General features: G+C 39.6%; 6 protein-coding genes and 2 long non-coding RNA genes across 13 annotated transcripts in view; 3 read left to right on the plus strand and 5 right to left on the minus strand.

Moving 5' to 3' along the window:
* Positions 1–155: 155 nt before the first annotated feature.
* On the minus strand, positions 156–3,187 carry LOC106296674 (J domain-containing protein required for chloroplast accumulation response 1). Of its 2 annotated transcripts, none has more exons than XM_013732867.1 (9): positions 2,614–3,187; positions 1,801–2,255; positions 1,321–1,712; positions 1,131–1,233; positions 980–1,029; positions 812–877; positions 644–721; positions 392–568; positions 156–298 (listed from the first exon to the last, which is right to left on the minus strand). In XM_013732867.1, exons 1-9 carry the CDS (start codon positions 3,051–3,053, stop codon positions 260–262), a joined length of 1,800 nt encoding a protein of 599 aa, XP_013588321.1. In that variant the 5' UTR covers positions 3,054–3,187; the 3' UTR covers positions 156–259. The 2 variants fall into 2 exon arrangements, with proteins under 2 accessions (XP_013588321.1, XP_013588320.1); XM_013732866.1 differs by having other exon boundaries at positions 1,783–2,255; positions 2,614–3,185.
* Positions 3,188–3,429: 242 nt separating this feature from the next.
* LOC106296607 (cytochrome P450 734A6) lies at positions 3,430–5,660 on the minus strand. Its single transcript, XM_013732781.1, has 4 exons — positions 5,142–5,660; positions 4,517–4,761; positions 4,074–4,440; positions 3,430–4,012 (listed from the first exon to the last, which is right to left on the minus strand). The coding sequence occupies exons 1-4, from the start codon at positions 5,628–5,630 to the stop codon at positions 3,599–3,601; spliced, it is 1,515 nt and encodes a 504-aa protein (XP_013588235.1). The 5' UTR covers positions 5,631–5,660; the 3' UTR covers positions 3,430–3,598.
* A 535-nt stretch (positions 5,661–6,195) lies between these two features.
* LOC106296730 (DNA ligase 1) lies at positions 6,196–10,390 on the minus strand. Of its 5 annotated transcripts, none has more exons than XM_013732953.1 (11): positions 9,468–10,390; positions 9,331–9,385; positions 9,147–9,246; positions 8,818–9,049; positions 8,407–8,549; positions 7,550–8,150; positions 7,330–7,429; positions 7,190–7,242; positions 6,936–7,088; positions 6,588–6,851; positions 6,196–6,493 (listed from the first exon to the last, which is right to left on the minus strand). In XM_013732953.1, the coding sequence occupies exons 1-11, from the start codon at positions 10,284–10,286 to the stop codon at positions 6,482–6,484; spliced, it is 2,532 nt and encodes an 843-aa protein (XP_013588407.1). In that variant the 5' UTR covers positions 10,287–10,390; the 3' UTR covers positions 6,196–6,481. The 5 variants fall into 5 exon arrangements, with proteins under 5 accessions (XP_013588407.1, XP_013588409.1, XP_013588408.1 ...); XM_013732955.1 differs by having other exon boundaries at positions 6,196–6,487; positions 6,606–6,857; XM_013732954.1 differs by having other exon boundaries at positions 6,606–6,857.
* Positions 10,391–10,622: 232 nt separating this feature from the next.
* LOC106299423 lies at positions 10,623–11,435 on the plus strand. Its single transcript, XR_001261775.1, has 2 exons — positions 10,623–10,694; positions 11,083–11,435. It is a non-coding gene; the product is annotated as an uncharacterized LOC106299423 (long non-coding RNA).
* A 7,796-nt stretch (positions 11,436–19,231) lies between these two features.
* On the plus strand, positions 19,232–19,857 carry LOC106298789 (mitochondrial import inner membrane translocase subunit TIM13-like). The gene is made up of 2 exons (XM_013734925.1): positions 19,232–19,311; positions 19,400–19,857. The coding sequence occupies exon 2, from the start codon at positions 19,421–19,423 to the stop codon at positions 19,679–19,681; it is 261 nt and encodes an 86-aa protein (XP_013590379.1). The 5' UTR covers positions 19,232–19,311; positions 19,400–19,420; the 3' UTR covers positions 19,682–19,857.
* Positions 19,858–22,150: 2,293 nt separating this feature from the next.
* On the plus strand, positions 22,151–24,030 carry LOC106300374 (random slug protein 5). Its single transcript, XM_013736503.1, has 5 exons — positions 22,151–22,329; positions 22,755–22,852; positions 22,928–23,104; positions 23,184–23,528; positions 23,602–24,030. The coding sequence occupies exons 2-5, from the start codon at positions 22,784–22,786 to the stop codon at positions 23,878–23,880; spliced, it is 870 nt and encodes a 289-aa protein (XP_013591957.1). The 5' UTR covers positions 22,151–22,329; positions 22,755–22,783; the 3' UTR covers positions 23,881–24,030.
* Positions 24,031–24,047: 17 nt separating this feature from the next.
* The window catches only part of LOC106300373 (uncharacterized protein At1g01500), a gene marked incomplete in the record, with an annotated part of 4,538 nt that continues 1,696 nt past the window's right edge, over positions 24,048–26,889 (minus strand). The window contains 2 exon segments of the mRNA XM_013736502.1: positions 24,048–24,566; positions 25,211–25,747. Of these exon segments, the coding sequence (XP_013591956.1) occupies positions 24,336–24,566; positions 25,211–25,747 (768 nt within the window).
* On the minus strand, positions 26,035–26,872 carry LOC106300375. Its single transcript, XR_001262004.1, has 3 exons — positions 26,767–26,872; positions 26,332–26,398; positions 26,035–26,203 (listed from the first exon to the last, which is right to left on the minus strand). It is a non-coding gene; the product is annotated as an uncharacterized LOC106300375 (long non-coding RNA).

Raw genomic sequence — 26,889 nt, forward strand, 5'->3', positions numbered from 1 at the left:
ACTAACTCCTCTTTAATGGGCTTAGCCCAACTAATTATGCGGCCCTAACTCCGTACTTAACTCTTTAAAGCCTTCCATGATTAACAAGAAGATATATCTCTCCTCAACAAACAAACAAAAATTGATGCAAGTAAACCTGTGGATGCTGTGTGACAAATTTAATTTCTGCAACATTTTTTGTATTCAGAACCACAACTGTACACTTTTTAATAACGCATATAGCCTTTGTGTAATAACTAAAAGACTAAAACATTTGTCTTTAAACCGGTCCGAGAGTGTTGAAATGGTCCCATGCTTCCTAACAGATTGAAACCAAACAAACAAAGGAAAAAGGACTTTAGACACCAAAAGATAATCATCGTAGAAACACTTATTAGCTTGTGAGCCAAACCTGTAACAACTCGAAAACTTTCTCAGCCATGTATTTCTGGTTTGCGGATGCACCCTTTTGTTGTAACTTATCTGGATGAAGGATTAGTAAAGCTCTCTGGTACGATTTTCGAACTGCGTTTCCTTCGATCATGTCCATGAGAGGAACCGCCTTCCATCCACACCCGGGCCATAGAATCTGTAAAGTTAAACTGTCCATAACTTGTCCAAATACATATAGTCTCAATATGTTAACCTGTAGTTGAATACTTACATATTGCAGTGTGGACAGGAGAGACCGGATGTTTCCACTCTTTCCGCTTGACCACTTGCGGATTTTAGCATCGATGTTCTATACATTTTTTGCATTTTGTTTTGAGTTTTTTTTTTTTTTTGAATAAAAGATTATATATCTTTGCAGTTGCAGTAGTATTATTATTACCTGGAATTCTACAGCATCATTTCTGGTTTCTTCCATTTCGTTCTCATCTTGTGTTATATCCTCCACCTGCTCATCACATTAGACGCTCCACTCCATTTATTGAGAGAAACATAACAGCTAAGATTGAAGTTGTAGTAGTACTACTACATAGTGTTGTTATGTTTTTACCAGGAAATTTACATGGAAGGGCTCGTCTATATCCTCTGAGGTAACATGTGCTGACAGAAGAAGAAAAATAAAGCAGATGAGCTCAGATGATATTTTAGTTATGTAGTGTGAAAAGAAGGTTTTAATCAGATACACCAATCCAAGAACCTACCTGTGCTAGGTTCCTGTCTCTTCTCTTGTTCAGTAACACCACTAGGCTTACTACTATCTGCGACCTTTTTATGAGTTGCCTGTGAAGGTTTCTGATCCTGGTCCTGCATGAGTATTTGCAAGCAAGGAGTAAAAAAACCACAAAACACAGTAAAACATATAGGAAGATCTTGATTTACAAAACCACAAACCATGGCGGGTGTAACTGGAGTTGATTTCTTTTGTTGATCAGGAGCCTTTACAGTTTCTTTGGCCTTAGCACCGTCTTTATTGATATCAGTCACAGGATTTTCTTTAGCTCTCCATCTAGAGCTTTGCCCAAGAGGTTCCCCACCTGCTCCAGCTGAAGTTCCTTGACTAAAAATCTTAACAAAGTCCATCACTTTCCCTTTGGCTCCATCTTTGCTAACTTCTGGTACTGAAGATGTACTTGCCAAGTTGGATTTATCAGGCATCGGGCTATCCAAAGGACTTCTACTACCTTGTGCTTTCTTTTTGCTTCTTGAATCTCCTGCAGAGCTTCTCATACTCTTCGCTTTGCTTTTAACTTTTTTCTCTTCCCTCTCTAACACTATATCCTCACCTGCAATGACAAAAGAACTTAATAAAGTCCACAAACCAAATAAACATACCTATGTCTTAAAGAAACCAACCTTGTCTCTCGTCCTTATCATCTAAAAACGAATGTAGAGGTTTCACCATAGCCTCATCAGGAGCTTTAGACACATTGCTAGAGAAGGCTTGTTCAGACATCTCCTCTTCTTTCTGAACACCAGGACGATTGTGTGAGCTTTTTCCTTCTGCTTCAACTGAAGTAGGACGCAAATCACTAGGTGTCGTCTCTTCAGCTTTAGCCATAGAGCTCAACCTAGAACTGCCCCACATGGCAACAGGAACTCCTTTATTAGGCCACTTGTAGATAGAGAAGTGAAACTGCCTCACTTTCCCATTAACAACCTTTGGAGCAACATAACCATCTGAAGCAGTAGACCCCACCATATCATCAGCTTTGCTTGAAGTTCTTGACAAAGGAGAACTTGAAGCAGCTTCCTTGTTCCTGCTTAAACTCCGAGCAGCTGAACCAAACGTAGGCATCTCTGTCCCTTTGATTAGCTTTGCAGGAAGACTGAGAAACAAAGTCAACACTCAAAGTCAAAAACATATCATATTTTGCATCAAGAATTTAGCAAGTAAAAACACATGACCTGAACTAGGCATGCACACGTTTATCTGAAACCGAGAAACCGAACCGTACCAAACAAAAAAAACCGAAAGCAAACGAAATTTCTCAAATATTTGAAAGGGTTTTAGAACCTAAAAACCGAAATCGAACGAGAATCGAATGGATAACCAAATTTTAAAATACAGTTTATGTATTTACTAATATAGTATATTTGGTTTACTTGAATTAACCTAAATTATCGGAAAATCAAAATCGAACCGAACCGAACCGAACCGAACCGAACCGAACGCTCAGGACTAACCTGAACTGTGCAGGAAACGAAGTCCCAGGAGGAGACTCGACTTTGTGAGGGATAGGACGAGCCGGGCTAAGGATCCGAGAACCCGGAAGTGATGATCCGAACGTTTCTTGCTCGTTCTTTATCTTCCTCTGCGGCGAAGATGATGATGAAGATTCATTCACTCTGAAGATATCGTCAAAGAAATCATCAGCAGTGAAACGACGACGGATGGATGACGGGTCTTCCCCGAACACAGGCTTCTCGTCTCGGAGAATCAGCGCGCTGTTGTCGACGATGACGTCACGCCGCCTGATTTCACTGAAGCTATGTCTACCGGTGGTTTCAACAACTTTGGACCGTCTTTTAGGCGGACCACCGAACACGTCCCTGAAGTCTATGTCCACGTCATCGTCCCCGCCGGGACGACGCAGGAGAGGTGGTGAGTTTGGTAGTGTCTGCATAGTGTGGCACAAAGGAGAACTTTGACAGAGCCAAACACACAGAACATAACATTGTAGGTTTGGTTGTTTCAGACAGGATGTAAGGTAAGGGTGGGGTCCATTTGATTTGAAGCCACAAACAAAAGAGTGTTTGAGTTATTACAGAGAGGAATCTTAACGTCTTCTTTGTTGTGGATAAAACACATATAAGTCCAAAGCCTAACACTCTCTCCTCTCTCTTCTTGCTTTCTTTTTTTGTCTCTCTCTCTCTGTAATTTTTTTTTGTGTGGTCAGAAGATAATGCATGTTTGGTCAGTTAGGCAAAAGACCATAAGGTTACAAAAATATTCACAGAACAGAAAAATTATAATAATTAATGAAATTAGACAAATTCGTGAATAATTATAATAATTTCATAATTTAAAATTATAACCACAGATGAAACCAGACTAGCTTGTTTCTTGCATAACAAGCATTATTAAAGGCATAAGCCATAAGGAAGATTCAAAGGAGTCAACACTCAACACTAAACCGGTACAATCTTCATAATCATTTTTTTTAGAACTTTAAATCCTACTAAAGAGAAGATGAGCACCTTTTTGAGGCTGCAAGGTCACAAACAAAACAGGAGCATGGACATAACTTGGAGACAACCTGAAACTGTAATGCCTCAAGATCGTGGCAAGAACTGTTTTGGCCTCAACCACTGCGAGGTTCTGTCCCACGCAAGTCCTCACCCCTAACCCAAACGGCACAAGCAGAGCTGATTCTTTCCTGGTGTCTTCAAACCTACCCGGGTTAAACTCCTCCGCGTCTTCTCCCCATGCCTCTCTGTCGTGGTGCATCGCGACAACCGATAAGTACAGTTGAGTTCCTTCAGGAATCTCGAGGCTTCCTAGCTTAGCTTTCCTGAGTGTGTCACGGTTTAGTGTCATCGCTGGAGGGTAGAGCCGAAGCGTCTCATTGATTATCATACCTAACTGTTATAAAGATTAGGTAATCAGTATCTCTTACAAAACCATTGTTAAGTTAATGACTTACTGTCTTGAGGTCTTGTAAGATGTCTGGTGTGGGAAGCCCGTTAGGTCCAAGGACACGTATAACTTCTTCTCGAGCAGTGCTTTGCCATTCTTGATGCATAGCTAAGAGGACTAACACCCATGTCATGAGATCACCAGTTGTTTCTTTGGCTGCAAAGTAGAAAGTCTTGCACTCATCTATAACTTCTTCAATCCCAAGCTTCTCCTCTTGACCATTCTGATTGACGTAAGGAGACATAAAAGCCTGAAGCAGGGTTCCTGCTATCTCCGCGTCTCTTGTCTTGTTTTTCTCGATGAGTCCCAGGATAGAACCACGGATTTGTTTCTCAATACTCCATATCTCTCTATTAGTCTTGGAAGGCAAGAATCTAAAAACCAGAAGCATTAAGTATAAAAACTTGTTCTCTCTATAAACTAGCGGAGAATGTCTCTAGAAGACTTTACCTGTACCCGGGGATGTAAATGCTCCATCGGACTAGGTAGAAGAGACGCATCATACGCTCTTGCAACGCAAAGATTCGTTTTCCTTCTTCTACGTTGTTACCAAAAGCTGTTCTTGATAACATATGTGCAGACAAACTGTGTATCTCTTTGTGTACATCTAGCTCAACCTCCTCTTCTCCATTTCTCATCTCCTCCCATTTCTCCAGAAACATCAAAGTACTTGCCACCATTTGCGGCACCCACCTCTGTAATAAAAATCTCAGCTTTTAATCACAAACCTATAGTGTAACTAGAATCTTTATATAATATTAGGCAGGGAGCTAGGCATTATCGAATTATTGATTTATTTTATATATATATTTACGGTTTTATAAAATATTCTAGTGTTTGAGTTTAATTATAAAATTATTTCAATGAAGTATAAAATTTAAATATACAACACAAAATAAATTAAACAATTTTGTGGATTTATATTAATTTTAGTGATTAATTTAACAAATTTAGACATATAATCGGATTTTTTTTTTAAATAGTTTCGGTTAAAGACAGACTTTTAGAACACTGAAGCTACACTAGTAGATTGATTCCACTGTCGAGATACAGAGCTTAGAGATTGATGTTGTACCTTGACTTTATCCATGGTGAAAGCTTGAACAGCGATTCTTCTATGGAAAGCCCATTGATCACCTCGAAGCCCAGGAAGACCCTGAGCGTAAAGAAGCTTAGACAAAGGGTTATGTCCGATACGATCAAACGACTTGATCTTCAAAGCTTCCCTGATTAGTTTCGGATCCGACGTGGCAACCACCGGTTTGGTACCGAACCAGTAGAGGAAAGTCTTCCCGTAGGCGCGTGACCAGTTGTGGTAGTGAGGCGCCACACGGTGTACGAACTCGTGAGGGTTGTTGTCTCCGGAAGGTATCGGCTTTGACTTCGCTTCGGCTGTTAAACGGGTAACTTCCGACGAGTTTCCGGTGAATATCCGGTAACGAGGTCCCGTTAAGCGAAGCCTGTTGAAATGAGATTGGAGCCTCCAAGGGATCCATAGATTAGTGTAAACGAATCTGAAGATGAGAAGGAAGAGAAAGAGGAAGAAGACCAAGGGCACTGCCATAGTTGTCTCTCACTCTCTCTCTTTCCTTTCCTTTCATTTATTGAATATTGAAATTATAATATTGAAAAAAATCATTTTCGATCAATCTTGAGATTTGCCACAAGAATATTACAGTAGGATTCAGACAGATGTTTATAAAAGTTTAAAAAAAATTCCAAGCTTTGACCGTTAACAAAAAAAATATGTCTTTAACTTTGGTCTTAGTACCAAACAAAGCTCTCTCTTCTATTACCAAACCCCAGCTGAATCAAGCCCTGGCCCACCACCATACTTCATCTCCCGGGACCTGTGGTTCGTACGTAGTGTTGAGTCGAACATTGTACGCAAAGACTTTCTCTTGGCTGGCTACAAGATAGCCTTTGATTGCTTGTAACGCTACAGGCTCCTCTATTTGAATCTTCTCTTCTTTGATCTCACTCTACATTTGAAGTTCATGATGTCACCATGAAGCAATAAGTGAATGACTTCGCCTTCGAATTGTTCAAACATCTGATGAAACTATTGATGTCAGTTCTTGAATAACTGTTAGACCTTTCAAAACAGTATTCACTGGAATATATCTAAATATATAAAACAAAACTTTAGATAGTAAATCCAATCCAACAAATTCGAATGACTACACTGGATGATCTAATCTCCCACTATAATCACACTCTAGTTACAGCAACAAGTTATGTACTTTGGAGAAATGAAGACTTGAATCTGATTAAGACAAGGCCAAACCGCACGGTCCTACCACCATCGTGAGTAGTTACCACATAAACACAAAGCGACATGATCCAGTGATTCACGTTCATCACACGTGCAGATTCATTGCCACCGTTCTCTTTAAGAAGACGTTATAACTGACTTCATCTCTGTCCCTGTTAAATAAATATTCGTTAGATTAAAAACAGTAAAAAAAATTAAGAATTGCTTTTACAAGAATAGATTCGACAAGAGGAAGAGGGTGTTTACTTGTGGATTTGACTTAACTGGTTTCGTATCCAGTTTGAAGGCAGCAAAGATAGACTCAGTGTGGCTGCTACTTATCACCGTCTCGCCTGTAGTGAAGCTAGTTTTCTTTGAAGACATCTTTAGAATCTCGTACAAGGTTGTTCGCTGCCTCGTGCTCTTCTCCTCCTCTACAGTCGTCGCCTGTGATGTTGTTGATCTCTCTTGTGACTGTGAGGCGGTGAATTTTGCTGGAGCTCTTCTTGGTCGGCTCTTTTCTTGAACAATCTGCAACTGTTATGGCGAAGATATTTATGTGTGCACCAGAGACCTTGATGGGATGTTGTGACAATTTAGAAGAGAGAGGTTTACCGTCTCTGGAACTGAAGGTTCCTCTGGCACTGAGTTTAAGCTTTTGCTGTTACTGTCATCACGTTCGAATATATAGCCACGGACAACGTTTGATCCGCGCTTGCGAGATCCTTCCGATATAGAACTCTTTGTAAGTTTACCCAAGAACGATGACTGCAAAAGATTCATGGCATAAGATGCAACACTTCTCAAACAGTAACCTCTCTACGAACTTTATTGGTACATGAAAGTAACTAAAGAAGGTTTATATATACCTTGGATGCAGCGGGGTTTTTGTTTATTCCCATGAGTGCCCTATCTTTAAAAGCTGAGGACAGTTTAATCAAAGTGGTTATAAGCAATATAACTCAACTGATGACTACTTATAAAGGGAGAGACTTGAGTGGTATCTTACAAGTTTTTGCTTTCTTTCCTATCTCAGGCTTCTTGATGTGGCGAAGAATTTCCTCAGAGTTTTCATTCCCGGTAGATGATGAAAGCTTGGCCTTTTGCTCCTGTGCCAGACAATAGTTTTAAGATTCATGGGGAAGCACAAGCGACAATATTAAACAAAGCTTTTCAGTCTTCAGAATATAGAGGTATGATGGAAAAGTGATAAAATGTGGAGCACCTACCAATCTTTTCTTGTACAATCGCTGCTGTATGAGCTTCTTCTCCGTTTCCTCATCGTCAGATGACACATAAACGTCATCTTTATCTGTGAACATTAACGGGATCATTTCTTTTATTTTCTTTATCCTCATTCGCATGGAAGTTGCATGACTCGGATCTTCTTCGTTTTCATCTTCACTGGCTTCAGGTTTTGTCACTTCTTCATCATCAGCAGCCTCTTCAGCCATCTCTTCACCATCAGCGTCGTCGTCTTCATCTTCAAACAATGATGTTTCGTCCTGCTGCAGACCTCGTTTTAGCTTATGTAAGAGCTTCTCTGTCCCTGCAGCATCTTGTTGCTCAAGCCACTTCTGATGCAGTTCATTACGTTTATATTTGTCACTTGGATCTTCCTTAAATTGACTGGCAATCATATCCCTGAGATCATCATCTTCTTCATCCTCTTCTTCATCATCATCATCATCTTCAAACCGGAGTAAATCGTTGTCACTGTCATCTTCCTCTTCAGCAACCTCATCAATAAATTTTCTAACAGGGTCTCCAGGAGATGAATCATGGGTCTCAGGATCATAACTTTCCTTAGTGTACTCTGCTTCTTCAGAACTGCAGATGTGAATTAGTTATTATATAGAAAGAAAGCATAAGAATACACTATACAACTGAACTCTACAAGACAATTGGCTTTGCTGATTGTGGCACAAAACACGAGTGATTCATGTACTCTAACTAACATCTGTCCGTTAAATATTATGAATACAGAAGACTGTTATATGAAGCTTTCAGTGTCTGACTAACGAACATGTACAGTGTTATATCTAATTATATTTCCCCATGTAACCAGATCTAAAGAGAGACTCACTTGTCAGGGGCTGGAGATGGGTTTCGCTTGAGGTTATTGGCAGGTACTGATGGTGGTGCCATCACTTCTTCCACGGATCTGGTTGATGTCTTCTCTAGAAGTTCTTCTCCAAAATTAGTTGTTTGTGAGCGCAAGGATGGATCCTAACCCAAAAAAATAACTGAGTCAGCTTTGATCTGATTTTTAAAACTAGCTTTTGAACCACTGCATAAACTTAGCATTTGTAAATTGGGAATGAAATGACATGTTACACATTATTATGCACGTAAAGAGTTAACAGAGTAACATGATTTTGCAAGTTTACACAGCTACAGGTCACATCCCCAAAGGTTTGAACTTAGCACGGAGGAGCAATCAGCAAACATTCAAATAATGCACACAACTTCAATCAAATACCTCAAAATCATTCACCTGATGAGTAGAGTTACTTTCAGCTTTTTTGTTAGTTGGACTGTCTGACTTCCCCAACGGACCTGCAGAGTCCTCCAAGCAATCCTCCCCGTCAGGGTTTTGGTTGCTTGTAAATTCCAAATTCACATCTTCGTTCTCCTCCTCGATTACAACTTCCTCAAAATCATTCACATCCTCACCATAAGGCCCGTCATCTATGTCCTTAGAATTGGATTTCTTCCTGCTAAGGAATCTGCCAACAGCGTAAACGATTAGCACTCAAACGTGGTTACTAACTACGAAAGCGATAAGTGGGACAGTAGCCAGGGAAAAATAAAAGTAAAACTCACTGCTTAGAAATCTCCTCTTTTCTTAGTCGAATCTTCTCCAAGACAGAAGAAATGGGCTTACGCACCAGAGGGACGGGTTCAAAGGCAGCATCTCGTGTTTCTATACCAGCACCAATCAAGAGACAATCGTCACAAAAACAGTTCAGTTCTATGATAAAGTAGTGTATTTGATAAGAGTCTTTACCTCGCAAGAGTCTCTGGTTTTCTGCTCGAAGCTGGTCAAGATACTCTCTTCTTTCCTACGAGAAGAGGAAAAAAAAAAACATTAAATCAAGGAGAATGAAACAAATAATCGAATACTAAGAAGCTATAGAGAGCTACCTTCTTGGTCATGTTCATAGAAGCAGGCAGCTCATCAAAATCAACAGTCTTCTTCTTGCTCCTCTTCGCCTCCTTTCCTTGGCTATCACTGGCCTCGAGAACAACTGATCGCTTCTTTCTAACTCCCTTCGATCCCCAAACATTGATTATTTCCTCTTCTGTTTCCATCTCAACGACTTCTTCATCGCCTTTCTCCCCCGATTCCTCAGATTCACTCGATTCCGAAACCCTAGTTTCCTCTCTTGTTTCCAAATCAGAGATCTCCTCTTCAATTTTCTCTCCCAGATCTTCAATCGCGGGATCAATCTCAGGTACGCTCGATTCCGAAACCCTAGTTTTCATTTCAGGGATCTCCTCTTCGCCTCCCTCGCTCATTTCCTCAGATGCGGGATCGATCTCAGGCACACTCGACTCCGAATCTCTTGTTTCCATTTCACAGATCTCTTCTTCGATTTTCTCTCCCGATTCCTCAGATGCGGAATCGATTTCAGAGACCCTAGTTTCCTCTCTCGTTTCCATTTCAGAGATTGCCTCTTCAGATTTCTCGCCCAGATCTTCAATCACGGGACTAAGCTCAGGCACTGAATCGAAGTCGAGAGCCTTCCTCGCGTTAACTCCTTCCTCCACACCCAAACCCTCTAAATCAGATCGCATCTCGTCTTTTTCGATTCCATCCTTCTCCAAATCTTCACCGTCGGCTTCTCTAGAACCAGGACATAGATCGGAGATTGATGTAGCCTTCTTCAATAGCCTAAGCATCCTGTTCGGAACCGGGACACTCGATCCTCCGATTGGAGAAAGCTGCTTGTCGGTGACCATCTCCGATTTGTTAACCTCCGGCTCAAGTGATTGAGAAAATTGTAAACGGTGGCCAATGGATCTGTGTTGGTTCGAAAAGGAGAAGTAGAGATATCAGATCGACGATTTTGCCGCCAAAAGAATTTGATTTTCGCGCCGCTATTTGTCTGTAAAGAAAAGTCTATTCTCCGCGGGCCTTTAAAAAGTATCCTAATGGGCCAAACTTAAATTATTATCCGGCCCATTATAATGATACACTATGCCGGTTTAAGAAAAGCGAAACCCTAGATCACGAGAAACAAAAGGATCTCCGCTATATAAATAACGATAAACCCCAATTCTTACACAACAGGCAGCCCCAGTTCCTTTTTCCTCCACTTAATGCGTTTATTGATTCGTTTGGTTTCTTTGTGTGTTCATGAAACATCGGTGTGTTTATATGTTTATTTTTTTTTGAAGTTTTTTCCCTAGTTTAGTTGATTTAAGTGCATTTGTTTACCCACGTTTCTACCCATGATGAGTAAAATCACAAAGAATGGTAGAGATGTTAAGAACGGGTGCAGAGATTGAGATGGTTATCTTACCAACCCATTGCATAATTTTCTCTTGCTTTGGCGTCAAATGAATCGACCGAAATCTCTCTTTTAATTTAGGGGTATTTTTATTTTGTGGCAGATGATGAATTGATTAATTTATGCTTAAAACACAGAATAATAGTGTTGACAAACAATCTCCGCTTATTATCTGATGCCATGATTCTTTTTAATCGAATTTGAATAGTTTTTTTTTTCTTGTGGTTTGTATTCGGATCATACAGTGATGAGATAAGCAGACGGGCGGTCTGAATTGATGCCATGTAGACATGTCTGCCTTCGCTATAACTATGTAGCTTCTCTGAGTATTGATCTTTTTGTTTGATTTAAGTACAGCTTTATATTGCGATGATGAATTTGCTTCTATTTATGTCTGGACATATGAGATTATTAAATCTTTGATCTGACTGGTGCAAAAAATTCTGAGCTATGTATTTTTCGCTTATATTCCTGTATTCCTGTCGGTAATGCAATCCTAAATCCTAATCAGCTGTAACTAGGGTCGTGTATAAACTGATATTGTAAACGTATTGTTATATCCGGAAAGTCTAGATAGACCATTGACCCGTGAGCTTTTGATTTCTGGTTTGTCCGCTGATTATTTTGCAATTTGATCGGAGAAGATTGTCCAATGGATATGATCATTATAACTGTTTAGATAAACTACCATCGTTTTACTATCGTCTTTTACTTTTCGTCTCATGTATTTTAGGCAAAGGACCCCTTTTACTAGGGAAGTAACGAACTACAAGTTATCTTCACTATATAATCAAATATTTAAGCTGCCTTAAATGGATAGAAATATTTATACTGCAACAAAAAGTTACACAAGGCGATAGAAATGGCATAAGATGACGATAAGTCATGACCCAGTGTAACCAATATGAACCAAAGCAACATATTCAGATAGACATAAGCTACCTTAAAAGAAAGGCAAAAGCACGTTAAGAGAAACATGTTAAAAGGACTTGATTGACGATAAGTCTATTAGTTCAAGCGAAGCTCTACTCAACAAGGAGCAAAACGACAGCGCCTCGGTACTGAACCCACAAGAGTTCAAGACAAATCAGGCCCATTCCGCATCTCAGTCCAAGCCCACTCTGCAACGACTTCCAACGGCTCTATCACATGAAGACAAAGTCAAAGCAAGAGAAGAAAAGAGCAGAGGAAAAAGGATAGTAGCTGGCGGTACGGAAGCACGCTGTGGTCTTGCATTATACAACCAGATTGCGGCCCTCAGTTCCTTGAAAGGCATTGGATGTTGACACCTCTCTTAGTAACTAGGGTTTCCTGTGTTTGAACTCTCCCTATATAATCTTGTAATGCTACGGCTGTAAAACCTAAGAGAGTGAAATCAATAACAAAAGCATTTTCTTCATAGTCTAGATTCAACTTACATGGTATCAGAGCCATGGAAGCTGTTGAACTCTATACACCTCCAACCTTAGACATTGTGAACTCTGTCACAGTAAAACTCACCGAGAGAAACTACCTTCTTTGGAAAAACCAGTTTGAAGCATTCCTAAATGGGCAGCGTTTACTGGGTTTTGTCAACGGATCTACACCACGACCACCTCCAACCATCAGTGTTCCTGGCATCAATGGTACTGAGACTCCAGCGACAAACCCGGATTATCACACTTGGTTTCAAACAGATCAAGTCATCAAGTCTTGGCTGCTAGGGTCCTTCTCCGAAGACATCCAGAGCATGGTGGTATCTTGCTCCACTTCTCAGGAGATCTGGCTCACACTCGCCAAGTACTACAACCGTCCAACTTCTTCACGACTCTTTGAGCTGCAGCGAAAGCTTCAGACTGTAGCCAAGCAACAAAAGTCCATGACTGACTATCTGACAGACATCAAGCTTGTGTGTGACCAACTGACGTCAATCGGAAGTCCTGTCTCTGAGAAAATGAAGATCTTTGCGACTCTTCAAGGTTTGGGCAAAGACTATGAGCCCCTCATCACAAGCATCGAAGGAGCCGTAGACATGATGCCAAATCCAACCCTTGAAGACCTTGTTCCTCGACTCCACAGCTACGATGCTCGTATACAGAGATACAATGTCTCAACTGATGTCTCACCGCATCTTGCCTTCAACGCAGAGAGAGCAAACTACAACTCTGGATACTACTATCAACGAGGACGAGGACAGTCAAACAGAAGGTTCGGTGGTGGAAGAGGACGAGGAAACTTCTCTACAAGAGGTCGTGGATTTCATCAGCAACTTTCATCTGATGGATCTCGTTCAGGATCCTCTTCAGCCTCCTCTGTTTCATCTGAAGACAGGCCCTCTTGTCAGATTTGTGGTCGCTACGGTCACTCAGCTTTGCGATGTTGGAACATGTTCAACAACAGTTATAATGAAGAAGAACTCTCGGTTGCCTTAGCCGCAATGCGTATCACTGATGTCACAGATAACGGAGGGTCCGAGTGGTTTGCCGATTCCGGAGCCAGTGCTCACATCACCAACTCTACACAGAACTTGGCATACACGCAACCCTACAGAGGAAGCGATGCAGTTCTCATAGGAGATGGCAACTTCCTACCGATCACTCACGTTGGGTCTGCTGACATAGCTTCCACATCAGGTACTCTACCCCTTCGAGATGTCTTAGTGTGTCCAGATATCACGAAATCTCTATTGTCAGTATCTAAACTTACTCGTGACTTCCCATGTTCCTTTGAATTTGATGCTGATGGCGTTTGTATTAAGGACAAGCAAACCAAAAGGGTCCTGAGACAAGGAAGCACCCGTGAGGATCTCTATGTGCTACCGGAACCAAAGCTTCAAACCTTCTACTCCACTCGTCAAGTCTCTGCCAGTGATGAAGTGTGGCATTGAAGGCTGGGGCATCCACACAGTCAAGTCTTGCAGTTTCTGAGTCAAAACAAGTCTATCATGGTCAATAAATGTACCTCGAAGATGAGTGAATCATGTCAACTAGGGAAAAGTAGTCGCTTACCTTTTGTTGCTTCTAGTTTTGTTGCATCAAGGCCTCTAGAGAGAGTCCATTGTGATCTCTGGGGTCCCTCTCCTGTCACTTTTATTCAAGGATTCCGCTTTTATGTTATCTTTGTTGGCAACTATTCCCGTTTTTGTTGGTTATATCCCCTTAAACACAAAACAGATTTCTTCAACATATTCACACAGTTCCAGAATCTGGTTGAAAACCAACTGTCAACAAAGATAACTACATTTCAGTGCGATGGAGGTGGTGAATTCATCAGCAACAAGTTCCTGGCTCACCTTCGTGATTGTGGAATTCAACAACTTGTCTCATGCCCTCATACCCCGCAACAAAACGGTTTGGCAGAGAGAAAGCATCGCCACATCACAGAACTCGGTCTGACCATGATGTTCCAAAGCAAGACTCCACAGAGATACTAGGTAGAAGCTTTCTACACGGCAAGCTTTCTGAGTAATCTCCTACCCTCCTCTGTTCTAGATGATAGAAGAAGTCCTTATGAAGCCCTTTTCAGCAAAGCACCTGATTACTCATCATTGCGATCTTTTGGATGCTCTTGTTACCCAATGCTTAGAGAATATGCGGCTACAAAGTTTGATCCAAGATCTCTTCATTGTGTCTTTCTCGGCTACAATGATAAGTTCAAAGGTTACAGATGTTTGTATCCACCTACAGGGCGTGTATACAACGCAAGGCATGTTCTGTTTGATGAGTTGAGCTTTCCTTTTGGCAGTATATATTCTAATGCTCATCCACAAGCGGCAACTCCATCCTTAGCTGCGTGGCAGAAAAGCTTTCTATCACCTGAAGTTCAACCATCTATGAACGAGCCATTGCGTTCCTCTGTCTCAGTCTCTGTACCAACAACGTTCCAGGTTCTTCATCTCAAGACTCCATGATCACTCGTGGGAAAGCGGGAATCAGGAAGCCAAATCCCAAATATGCGCTTCTCACTCACAGAACAACAAGTCCAACGCCTACTACACTTGCAGAGGCTCTCAAAGACTCAAGATGGTCAGGAGCAATGGGAGAAGAGATTGAGAACTGCGCCATCACAAACACATGGTCATTTGTTCCACGAACAAAAGATATGCATGTTCTTGGAAACAAATGGATTCACAAAGTTAAGTTGAATGCTTATGGAACAGTTAAGGGTTATAGATCAAGATTGGTGGCTCAAGGAAACAATCAAGAGGAAGGAGTGGATTACCTCGAAACATATAGCCCGGTGGTGAGAACAGCTACAGTTCGGATAGTTCTTCATCTTGCCACAATTATGCAGTGGGATGTAAAACAAATAGACGTCAAGAACGCCTTTTTACATGGGGATCTCACAGAAACGGTTTATATGAAGCAGCCTCTGGGGTTTGTAGACAAGACTAAACCAGACCACGTCTGTCTCCTGCACAAATCTCTCTACGGACTCAAACAATCTCCACGGGCTTGGTTCAACAAATTCAGTGACTTCCTCATTGAGTTTGGCTTTGTATGCAGTGTCAAAGACCCCTCTCTGTTCATCTACTCTAAAGAAGGCAACATCATCATGCTATTGTTGTATGTTGACGACATGGCCATCACGGGAAACAACTCAGTCACACTTAAAAGATTGCTCGATGAGCTGAACTCAAAGTTTCGCATGAAGGATCTCAGGCAGTATATATTCTAATGCTCATCCACAAGCGGCAACTCCATCCTTAACTGCGTGGCAGAAAAGCTTTCTATCACCTGAAGTTCAACCATCTATGAACGAGCCATTGCGTTCCTCTGTCTCAGTCTCTGTACCAATCACAATACCAAGATCAGTTACCAGGAGTGAGCCTCAGTGTGCTGCTTCGCTGTTTACTGAAGATGACTTTCCGCCGCTTCAACAAAGCTCCAGATTAATCAGGTCGGTGTTGAGTACAGGCTCAGGATCATCTTCTTCTCCGTCAGTGTCAGAGATCATAAGCAGCAACAATATAGCTGCTTCATCAATCAACAATCATGAAACTGGCAGTACTGTCTCAGAGGTCCACAACGTTCCAGGTTCTTCATCTCAAGACTCCATGATCACTCGTGGGAAAGCGGGAATCAGGAAGCCAAATCCCAAATATGCGCTTCTCACTCACAGAACAACAAGTCCAACGCCTACTACACTTGCAGAGGCTCTCAAAGACTCAAGATGGTCAGGAGCAATGGGAGAAGAGATTGAGAACTGCGCCATCACAAACACATGGTCATTAGTTCCACGAACAAAAGATATGCATGCTCTTGGAAACAAATGGATTCACAAAGTTAAGTTGAATGCTTATGGAACAGTTAAGGGTTATAGATCAAGATTGGTGGCTCAAGGAAACAATCAAGAGGAAGGAGTGGATTACCTCGAAACATATAGCCCGGTGGTGAGAACAGCTACAGTTCGGATAGTTCTTCATCTTGCCACAATTATGCAGTGGGATGTAAAACAAATGGACGTCAAGAACGCCTTTTTACATGGTGATCTCACAGAAACGGTTTATATGAAGCAGCCTCAGGGGTTTGTAGACAAGACTAAACCAGACCACGTCTGTCTCCTGCACAAATCTCTCTACGGACTCAAACAATCTCCACGGGCTTGGTTCAACAAACTCAGTGCCTTCCTCATTGAGTTTGGCTTTGTATGCAGTGTCAAAGACCCTCTCTGTTCATCTACTCTAAAGAAGGCAATATCATCATGCTATTGCTGTATGTTGACGACATGGCCATCACGGAAAACAACTCAGTCACACTTAAAAGATTGCTTGATGAGCTGAACTCAAAGTTTCGCATGAAGGATCTCGGGCGGTTACATTACTTTCTCGGGATTCAGACTACATTCTTTGAGCAAGGCATGTTCCTGTCTCAAAAACAGTATGCGACTGATCTTCTTATGACTGCAGGCATGGAGGAATGTGCACCGGTAAACACTCCACTGCCTCTCCAGCTCAACAAAGTCCCTGATCAAGATGTTCCCTTCTCTGATCCGCAATACTTTCGGAGCCTAGCAGGTAAACTCCAATCCCTCACGCTCACTAGACCGTACATTCAGTTCGCAGTGAATCACGTGTGTCAGAAGATGCTTGCTCCGCCTGTTTCTGACTTTGCGAACCTCAAGCGGATTCTTCGATATGTAAAAGGAACCGTAACAATGAGAGTGTCTTCATTAAACAATACGGATTGTACTCTGCGGGCATATAGTGACAGCGATTGGGCAGGTTGTCCAACCACTAGAAGGTCAACAGGGGGGTTCTGTACTTTCCTAGGGCAGAATCTGATCTCCTGGTCGTCGAAGAAGCAACCCACAGTATCAAGAAGTTCAACGGAAGCAGAGTATCGCTCCTTGTCTGAAACGGCTTCGGAGATGGCTTGGATAAGCATATTGCTTCGAGAACTTGGAATTTCTCTTCCGGTCACACCAGAGCTGTTTGGAGATAACTTGTCTTCGATCTATCTGACTGCCAATCCAGCCTTTCACAAAAGAACCAAACACTTTGAAACAGATTACCATTATGTGTGTGAAAGGGTGGCTTTGGGTTCTCTCGTCGTGAAACACATTCCGGCTCAGCTCCAACTAGCAGATATCTTTACCAAGTCTCTCCCAACAGACCTCTTCCGCAGCCTGAGATTTAAACTAGGCGTTGACGTTCCTCCCACGCATAGTTTGAGGGGGGATATTAGTTCAAGCGAAGCTCTACTCAACAAGGAGCAAAACGCTAGCGCTTCGGTACTGAAACCACAAGAGTTCAAGACAAATCAGGCCCATTCCGTATCTCAGTCCAAGCCCACTCTGCAACAACTTCCAACGGCTCTATCACATGAAGACAAAGTCAAAGCAAGAGAAGAGAAGAGCAGAGGAAAGAGGATAGTAGCTGGCGGTACAGAAGCACGCTTTGGTCCTGCATTATACAACCAGTTTGCAGCCCTCAATTCCTTGGAAGGCATAGGATGTTGACACCTGTCTTAGTAACTAGGGTTTCCTGTGTTTGGGCTCTCCCTATATAATCTTGTAATGCTACGACTGTAAAACCTAAGAGAGTGAAATCAATAACAAAAGCATTTTCTTCATAGTCTAGATTCAACTTACAAAGTCATGATCCAGTGTAACCAATCGGGACGTCGAAAACCAGTAGTACGAGCTTAGTTTGAGAATGCGCTTATGGTGTAGATGATGTCAAGTCAAGTGCTTCATGTCGTTCTTTTGGTACCAACAGCTTGGAATGACATGCAATCTCGGCCTAGGTTTTTTCTTGCGGGATTAGTGAGTGTCTCCGTATCATTGAGGTCTAATTTAGGGGTTGAAAGAGTCACATTACATTACGGATTGTGGGATGTGTCGTACTCATTGGGGCTTAATGTACAAGTGGAGCGTTGAGTCCTTGGAAGTGTCTCAAGGTAATACTAGAACATCTCCTTGTATAAGTGGTTTAATCTCTCATGAGGTTTCAAGCTGTTGTACCCTGTCACTTGGTGAATATGAAGTTGAAGTTGAGACAAAAGAGAAATAAAAATGGATTGATTGGATCCTCATGTTTCTCATAAGCTGGTTCAAAGTAAACCTTCACCTCAGTGTGTAAACAGCGACGCATCTGTTGTATCCATGTAGTCCGAATGATTTAATACAAATGTGGTCTTTAAGACTTTGTCCTAGACCACTAATATTTTGATATAACTTATCCATCATGTGTCGGTTTTGCAAAATAAAATTCTAGATATCTAAACTCAATAAACTCACTTAGAAAATTCTTTAAATCACACAAATATTGACGGTCAAATCTGCCTCACTTGGTTCGTTAGCACGTGGATTAAGCAATCTTCTTTATTAAAATTTTGACCCATATATTTCACAAAATAAAAAATATTCTCACCTCGTCAAAATTTGCGGATAACAGATAATAGAATAATAATATATATATTAGTTTCTATAATTTGTTTATTTTTCTTAAAATAATATAAAATATAATTTTATGATTATTTTTTTTATAATTTTTATTTTACATATTACATTGCTTTTTTCAAAAAAAAAAAAAATTGTGGGTTGATGGATATCTGTAATTCTTATTTAACAACATGCGCACCCACTTTGCATGAGATATACTCAATATGCATCCCTAATTTGAAATTTTCAGATCGTTTGACCCGCATTCACCTCACCGCGGATCAAACGGGGCGAAGTCCACTAACATTGATTATTTTTTCTAGCTCTACTATTTAAGAGCTTAATTTTTGCTCCAAAATTGCTAGTTCCCGAACTTTTGTTGCGTAAATTTGAAAAAAATTGAGCAAAAACGTCAGATTAAAAAAAAAATTATATACTAATTAAATCGAAACAGGCCCAATAACCTATTATTCGACTCACATAAATATTTTGGGTAAGCCCGTTAAAAAGCGAAACCCTAATAAGGGGATAGAGAAAACATCTCCTCCGCTGGTCCTGACAAAAACCTTCAACAACAAGTCGGTCTACCTCCACCGCACTCTTGTCTTCCGGTATCTCTAGATCTTTGTCTCATTTTGTGTACTTAAAATATCGATTTATTCTATTTTTGTTTGACAAACTGTTTGGTGTTTTGTTTAGTATTTCAGTTGGAATAAAAAAATGGACTTTTCATCTCCGTCGCCGCCTATGGGTAGTGGTCAGTCTCCGGAAGCATTGATGGAACAGGTGCAGGCGCAGCTACAACAAGCTTACGCGGAGGAGTTGATAGAGACGCTGAGAGGAAAATGCTTTGATAAATGTGTAACAAAGCCAGGATCAAGCCTTAGCAGTGGCGAGAGTAGCTGCGTCTCTAGATGCGTTGATCGTTACATTGAAGCCATGGGTATCATTAGCCGTTCTCTCTTCTCCCAACAACGTTGATCAGCACTCTCTTTTAAGCTACTACTGTTGTTTTGAGTCTTTGTCATTAAGACAGACAATCACCAGCTTTGGTTTCTTTATGTGGTGATATAACTTTATTACAATGTTGACGACAATAATCTCCGCTTGACATTTTCATGAAAAGTTCTTTGGAAATCAAATATGTTTCTTGATGATATTTCGATTTTGAATTTGTTTCGTTTTCTGTGAGCTTTTTAGTCGATCGATAAATGAGTATGAGATGTTTAGCAATGATTGATGTTGCGTAGATTTGTCTGTGATTTGTTACGGGAGCATTCACCTACTGTGTTATGCGAATTGTATTTGGTTGTGCTTGTGACGAAGTTTTCATATTGAAATGTGAGTGTTTTAATCCTCTTATTATATAGCGCCTATCAGATATATAACCGAAGTGATGATTGTTTGGATGGTTTTTATATTTTAGTTTTTGGTTTTTGGCTTTTGGTTTTTAGTTTTTAGATTTTAGTTTTTGATTTTGCAGTAGTTTTTAGATTTTGAAAAAACTCGAATGTCAATTTTGGTTTTTAGCTTTAGGTTTTTGATTTTACTGTAATTTTAGTTTTTAGTAAAACACAAATGATATTTTTTTCAGGTTTTAATTAATTTTAGTATATTTTATTTAATTATTTTCTGTTATTTTTTAAAACGTTAACTTATAATTTAATTTATTTTTTAAACAAACTTAAAATTACTATAAGAATATATCACAGTTTTCAATAAAATAACATCAATAGATTATTAACAAAACATGCAAACTTTACATAAAAGTAAATTTAAATAATTAAATTAATTTTAGTGGCAAATTTAAAAGAATGTTCTTAATATATATTATTTTGTATTATATATTTTAAACAAATTCTCATTACTAAAACTTATTTGCTCATACTTATAGTAGTTATCATTTATTTATTTATTCTTATATTAATGCACAAATGTAACAAAACTTTTAAATTAAAAAAAAAAAAACAAGAAAAAACATCGTGAGATCACGATGTAGAAACCAAGAAAATTGAGAATTTGTTTTTTCTTTAAAAAATGACAGTTATTTGAAAAACTAGTTTTCAAAAAATGTAGGGAATCTATTTTCTTAAAAACTTGATTGTCTAAAAATTGGTTTTTCCAAAAACAAAAGCCAAAAACTACTTTAAATCTGTAAACAATCAACCTCCTAGTGATTCCTGGTTTTTGAGAATGTGAACATATCGAAGTCATCATACACTTTCAAGTGAGAGATGTCAGGATTTGCGAACTAGTGTGCCTATTCTGAACACTGAGCTTTGCCTTGTACATTTGTCTGTCAATCTGGCGCATGTTAGTTACCTTTGCGTGTCGTGTCTCTTAGCGGTAGTTGGCTTGGTTATTACTTATTAGTAATGAGCGTAATTTACAATTAAAAGTTACTCAATTGTGAATAATCGCCATGGTTTGCCTCCCAAAGACTCATGGTTGTCCAACTTGAGAAGACCCAAAATAAATGTGCATCTCCTAGGGTGTTATTTATGGACCTGATGTAATCCCCTTCAACAATAAATGTAATGAGAAAACTCTTCACACTTATGCATGAATGATACTTTACCAAACAAAATAATAAAATCCTATGATATAGATGTGTATGATTTTTAGTATAGACTAGTATATTTTTTATAAAATTGGTTAACGTTTCAACGACCGTAGCTAAATCTTTAAAGAGGTTTGATCATCTCCAACTATAATTTCTTTGGCCTGCGTGGTTGACACGGTGGTAATGTGTGAAGCTTCAGCCAATACTTCTTTATAGGGTTTGAATCGAATCGAATCCATCCAGAAAAACAGTATCGAATCTGAACCGATATTATTAGTAACAGGAACCGAATCTGAACCGAAGTAATTTGGATATTTCAATGTTTTCGAAATAGATTTATATATACTAATTAATTTTAAGATTTAACATATAAAAATATCTAAAATATATATGATATTTTTTAAATTGTCCAAAATAATTAAAGAATATAGTACAAATTAGTCAAAGTAAATGTCTAAAATAACAAAAAAAATACTCAAAATACCAAAAATACTTAAAATATCTATTGATTCTCTATCTACGTATTCAAGTCAAACCAATTTATATGTTAAGTTTAGATATTTTGACATATTTTATTCAAATTTATGTATAATATATTATTTCGTGTTTAGATTTTAAAAATTTTAAAGTATATAATGAATTTAATTTTCAAAAATAATTTAAATAGATTATACCCGAACCTACAAAGATTCGAACTGAATCCGAACTGATATTTATAAAAATTCGAATGGAGCTAAAATTTCTAACCTTGAAAACTCAACTCCGAACCGATCCGAACCGATCGGAGCCGAACCTAAGTATCCATTCTCCCTTTTTTTTTTTTTTTTTTCTTTCTTACAAGACATAAACGTGAGTCGTACGTGCCGTAGATATTTTAGACATATTTTTGTTTCTGTCCAATTGTGATTTGTCCTAAAGCCGCTTTTGAAGAAGAAGACTACTAGTACGTTTACTTTTCTCCATTTTAATCAGAGCTTCATACTCAGCTCTCACTCACCACGAGGACCTCTCTCTCCCGATCTCTCTCGCTATTCCTTTCTGCTCCTTCTATCGTCTTCACTACTGCGTACGCTCTTTCCTTCTCCTTTTTGTCTCTTAAAGTTTAGATCTTTGGTGGTGTTGTGTTTGTGAAATTTTTATTCTTCTGTGGTCCAAAATTCCCGAAAATTTGATGGAGATTGAACAACATCTTTACTCAAAAATCAAAATAAAATGCTCACCCTTTCTCTGGTTTGATCCTTCTTCCAACGATCCCTTTGCTTCACAAGACTCAATTCCACCTTTAAGTGAATGTTAAAGGGAACTAAAAACTTTCACTTGTTTCTTAGTTTTTTTGTTTTTTGCCTAGTGTTAGCCAACTAGTTAGTTAGCTGAGTCATGCTTTGTCTGTGTGATTCAAGTCACATGAATCAAGTGAACCTTTTCTTGTCTAGTGTCCATTTGCATGTCTGTGACTTCTCTGTTGTGCTGTTCTTCCCTCATGAATAATAGATTTTGATACTGCACACTAGTGATTCAAAATGTTTCGCCGCAAGACTACTTCGCAAGCTGAACAAGAGAATAACGAGGCAGCTCTCAGAGAGGCAAAGGTAAAAACTTTCCATGACTCTCACTTAAACTGATTCTTGAAAGATCATTTCTTTACTGATCTTAATGATCCACAGATCAAAGAGGTCAAGACTCTCATAGGTGAGCTCTCTGGAAGGAGTTCACTCTACTGTTCAGATCCCTGTCTTAAGAGATATCTTGAAGCTAGGAACTGGAACGTTGGCAAAGCCAAGAAGATGCTTGAAGAGACGCTGAAATGGAGATCAACCTTCAAACCTGAGGAGATCCGTTGGGTAAGCCATCAAACACATCTTGGATTCCTCTGAAAACTCACCAAGTTAAAAAGGCTTCCTTTGTTTTTTTTTTTACTAGAATGAAGTCTCAGGTGAAGGTGAGACTGGTAAAGTCTACAAAGCTGGATTCCATGACAGAAGTGGAAGAACTGTTCTCATACTCAGACCAGGTTTGCAGAACACCAAGTCTTTGGAGAACCAGATGAAACATTTAGTGTATCTCATTGAGAATGCTATCATGAATCTCCCTGAGGATCAAGAACAGATGTCTTGGCTCATTGATTTTACGGACTGGTCGCTGAGCACCAGTGTGCCTATCAAATCCGCTAGAGAAACTATCAACATACTGCAGAATCACTACCCTGAGAGACTAGCTGTCGCTTTCCTCTATAACCCTCCAAGGCTCTTTGAGGCATTCTGGAAGGTTAGAGGCAAAACATTAGCTAATGATGTTTGTCTACACAGTAATGAATGATGAGCATTTTGTTGTTGTGCAGATAGTGAAGTACTTCATTGATGCAAAGACATTCATCAAGGTGAAGTTTGTTTACCCGAAGAACCCTGAAAGCGTGGAGCTTATGAGCTCGTTTTTCGACGAGGAGAACCTCCCAACGGAGTTTGGAGGGAAGGCTTTGTTGCAGTATAACCATGAAGAGTTCTCTAAGCAAATGAACCAAGACGATGCTAAAACTGCAGACTTTTGGGGACTGGTTCACAGCAGCAGTGAATTTTCCGGAGCTGAGATTGCTCCTGAGCCAATCCAAACCAACCCTTGAAACTGGCTTTGAAAGGCTATGTATTGTTGTAACCAACCCTTTTTCATATGGGGACTAAGATAAAGATATAGCTCTTGATGCTTAGAGGAGAGACGCAGAGATGTAAGATTTAGACTCGGTATTTGATTAAATAAAAGGATTTGTGTGTTATAAGCAGGTCTTGAAAGTGAATCCAAAAACACTTTACACTCAAAAATGCATTTATTTACAGGAAGCAGACAAGCTTTGTTTCTTTCAGTATCATCAATCTCAACAAACCAAAGAAGAAGAGAATGGTTTCTTTCAAAATTTGAAGGCACAAAGAGAAAAAAAAACACACACACATGAAGAAAGATTATCATACTACACAAATGTATTAGCTATTAAACTCTATTAAGTTTAGAGATTTGCGTTGGAGTGGAGTTAGAGAGAGACAGAGAAGGACAAGAAGCTTGAGGCAAGTTTAAGTGAAACTACTAGATGACTCTTCTTCTGAAGTTTCTGGTGGTTGATTGATAGGTTCGCACCAGAAGGCCAACACCAATGCCGAGACCTACACAGACGCCAAGACCAATTCCAACACCAACCCTCACACCAGCGTTGAACCAAGACATTTCGCCATCTTCAACATCTGCGTACTCTCTTCCCATATACATGTCTCCGTATTCTCCTTCATAGTCTTGTTTATACCTTCCGTATTCTGTTACCTACACACAGTAACACTCTCACACTTAGGACAAAAACTTTGCAAAGAACTCAGCAACAGAGAGAATCCTTGTATGTAGTAGTAGTTAATGCCCCTCTCTGAAAAGAAAAACAAGAAAGATATACATTCATAGAGGTAATCAACTAAAGACACAATGGCCAATGGTTTGTATGCATACTGGTGTTTGGACACTAATATATAGTTTAAGGGAAGCTATTAAACCTACAGTGAGATCAAAGAACCATTCCCAAATAGGTCAACTGCAATAAAACCTTCAAGCATAAGCTAATCTTAACACTGACTTTTCAATAGGTTAACAACTTCCCTGGTAAGTAGTCTATGCATAAACTAAAGTTGATATATTGTGGCACTAATGTGATAACCACAATGAACCACATAAGAACTGAATGTAGCAGACAGGAGGATAAGACTTCAGATATTAAGATCACATGACAAGAGGCAAGAGAGAGAGAGAGAGCTTTCTATGTAATACTATAATATGTCAGGCCCCATACATCACATGATCATATATCACTAATTGGTCCACTTCAATATCTTCCTTAAGGTACCAAGAAACAAGAAGGATTCATATCCTAAGTTAACGCATTCAATGAGTTTAAGTGAAACAGCAAAATGAAAAATTACCTGAAAATCAAGCTCAGACGAGTTGCCTTTATGAGTCTCGCCGGTCTCATACTCAGGAATCGAATCTAACGCAGCCACTCTATTGACCTGCTTCTTCCTAAAACCAAGCTGAAGCGTCTTGGTCAAGATGATAGGTGTTCCAGAGAAGCAACCAGTGACATAAACTTCAACAGTCGGCAACAACGGAGATGATGACATCTCAGAACAACCAATGTGTTTCTTCTCCTTCAAGAAACCACACCCTGCAGTGATCTCAGCTTCACAGCTCATCCCCCACCGCTTCACGCTATGCTTAACAGACTCCCCTGTGAAGCCATTATTACTACCAGACAACTCCAACGTCCCAGACAAAACCAGCTCTTCTCTGTCATACACCTCAAACCTCACGCTACCGGATAGCCTGATGCTGTCTGTGCTGATGTAAGTAACGGCTTCAGATCTCTTATCAACACGGTCTCTCCTCAGCTGAGAGGAAACTCCTTGAGAGCATCGAACACCGTTGATCTCGAGGAGCGAGTCTGGATCCAGAGGGATGTGGGTGAGGGTAGGGATGTCAAGTTGGGCGGCCCACACCCAAATGGGTGTGTACAGTTGGGCCATTTAACACCAATACCCAAAAACACTCACACCCATTTAATATCCATACCCAAAAACACCCACACCCAAGTTAGCCCATACCCATTGGAAATAACCCAAGACCACCCATTATTATTCTTTTTAACAATTAGCTCAATTTTGTTCATAATCAATTATTGTAAACTCAATTTACAAATTTATATACTTATAGAAAATAAAAATTATAGAAAATTTGTATAAACTCAATCTAAACTCAATTTTAATGTCATTGAAAATTTCTGAATACAAATGTGATATAAATTAAATTCAATAGACTTCAGTTTTTCATAACTCTCTGTTTTATGTAAAAAAAAAGTTATAACTCTGATATCATGATTCACTTTGCTCCAGCTTCCAGCTTCTTTACTTGTCTTCAGCCTGCAAGAAGGAAAAAAGATAGCAACTTGGAGTTATTCAATGATTCTCATAACTTGTATGTAAGGGCAGAGACATCAACACAAGCATTAACATTTCAAGCAAAATAACTGTGTTGTATGGAGACTTACGTAGGGATGCTGACGTTGAAATGCACATATTGATCCCCAAATATTGTTGACTTTCTTGCTCTAATACCTGTTCGTAAAAGGATGTGATTTGATAAGTAAGCACACAAGAATATACTCAACGTCAACGCTTGATTTTCTCACTCTCTCCCAACTTCTAAATGGATTTGATAAGTAAACACACAAGAATATATTCAACGTCAACGCTTGTTTTTTTTTTCCTGTCTTGCACTCACTAAATTGGCTTGTCACAAGCAAAAGAATAAAAGCTCAGTGTGAACAAAGATAACAAGATCAGTGTGAGTTAGTCAAGTTCCTTTCTATATTAACTCAATACTAAACCCACAAACTAAACCCACAAACTCAAATGAGTTACTTGCAAGACTGATCAATAGCTAGAACATTTCAATATCTTATCCAAAAGTACAAGATCAGTACCTCAATTCAAGTCTATAGATTCTCCACTCTCTTCTTCTTTCTCCTTCTCTTTCTCCTCTTCTTCTTTCTCCTCTTCTATCTTTTCAACAGACTCATCACCTACCTACATATTAAATCTACCAG

Source organism: Brassica oleracea, chromosome C6 (genome assembly GCF_000695525.1).
Source record: "Brassica oleracea var. oleracea cultivar TO1000 chromosome C6, BOL, whole genome shotgun sequence".
NCBI lineage: Eukaryota > Viridiplantae > Streptophyta > Magnoliopsida > Brassicales > Brassicaceae > Brassica > Brassica oleracea.

Coding starts and splice junctions, on each gene's coding strand:
- LOC106296674 (XM_013732866.1), bottom strand. CDS start 3,053: ATGCAGACACTACCAAACTCACCACCTCTCCTGCGTCGTCCCGGCGGG. Junction 2,256..2,613: donor TCGTTTCCTGCACAGTTCAG/GTTAGTCCTGAG, acceptor TTTGTTTCTCAG/TCTTCCTGCAAAGCTAATCA. Junction 1,713..1,782: donor TGATAAGGACGAGAGACAAG/GTTGGTTTCTTT, acceptor TTGTCATTGCAG/GTGAGGATATAGTGTTAGAG.
- LOC106296607 (XM_013732781.1), bottom strand. CDS start 5,630: ATGGCAGTGCCCTTGGTCTTCTTCCTCTTTCTCTTCCTTCTCATCTTC. Junction 4,762..5,141: donor TCACCATGGATAAAGTCAAG/GTACAACATCAA, acceptor TTTTTATTACAG/AGGTGGGTGCCGCAAATGGT. Junction 4,441..4,516: donor ATTTACATCCCCGGGTACAG/GTAAAGTCTTCT, acceptor TCTGGTTTTTAG/ATTCTTGCCTTCCAAGACTA.
- LOC106296730 (XM_013732951.1), bottom strand. CDS start 10,286: ATGGTCACCGACAAGCAGCTTTCTCCAATCGGAGGATCGAGTGTCCCG. Junction 7,089..7,189: donor AAAACCCCGCTGCATCCAAG/GTATATATAAAC, acceptor AATCTTTTGCAG/TCATCGTTCTTGGGTAAACT. Junction 6,858..6,935: donor AACCTTCAGTTCCAGAGACG/GTAAACCTCTCT, acceptor TCGCCATAACAG/TTGCAGATTGTTCAAGAAAA.
- LOC106298789 (XM_013734925.1), top strand. CDS start 19,421: ATGGACTTTTCATCTCCGTCGCCGCCTATGGGTAGTGGTCAGTCTCCG.
- LOC106300374 (XM_013736503.1), top strand. CDS start 22,784: ATGTTTCGCCGCAAGACTACTTCGCAAGCTGAACAAGAGAATAACGAG. Junction 22,853..22,927: donor CAGCTCTCAGAGAGGCAAAG/GTAAAAACTTTC, acceptor AATGATCCACAG/ATCAAAGAGGTCAAGACTCT. Junction 23,529..23,601: donor TCTTTGAGGCATTCTGGAAG/GTTAGAGGCAAA, acceptor GTTGTTGTGCAG/ATAGTGAAGTACTTCATTGA.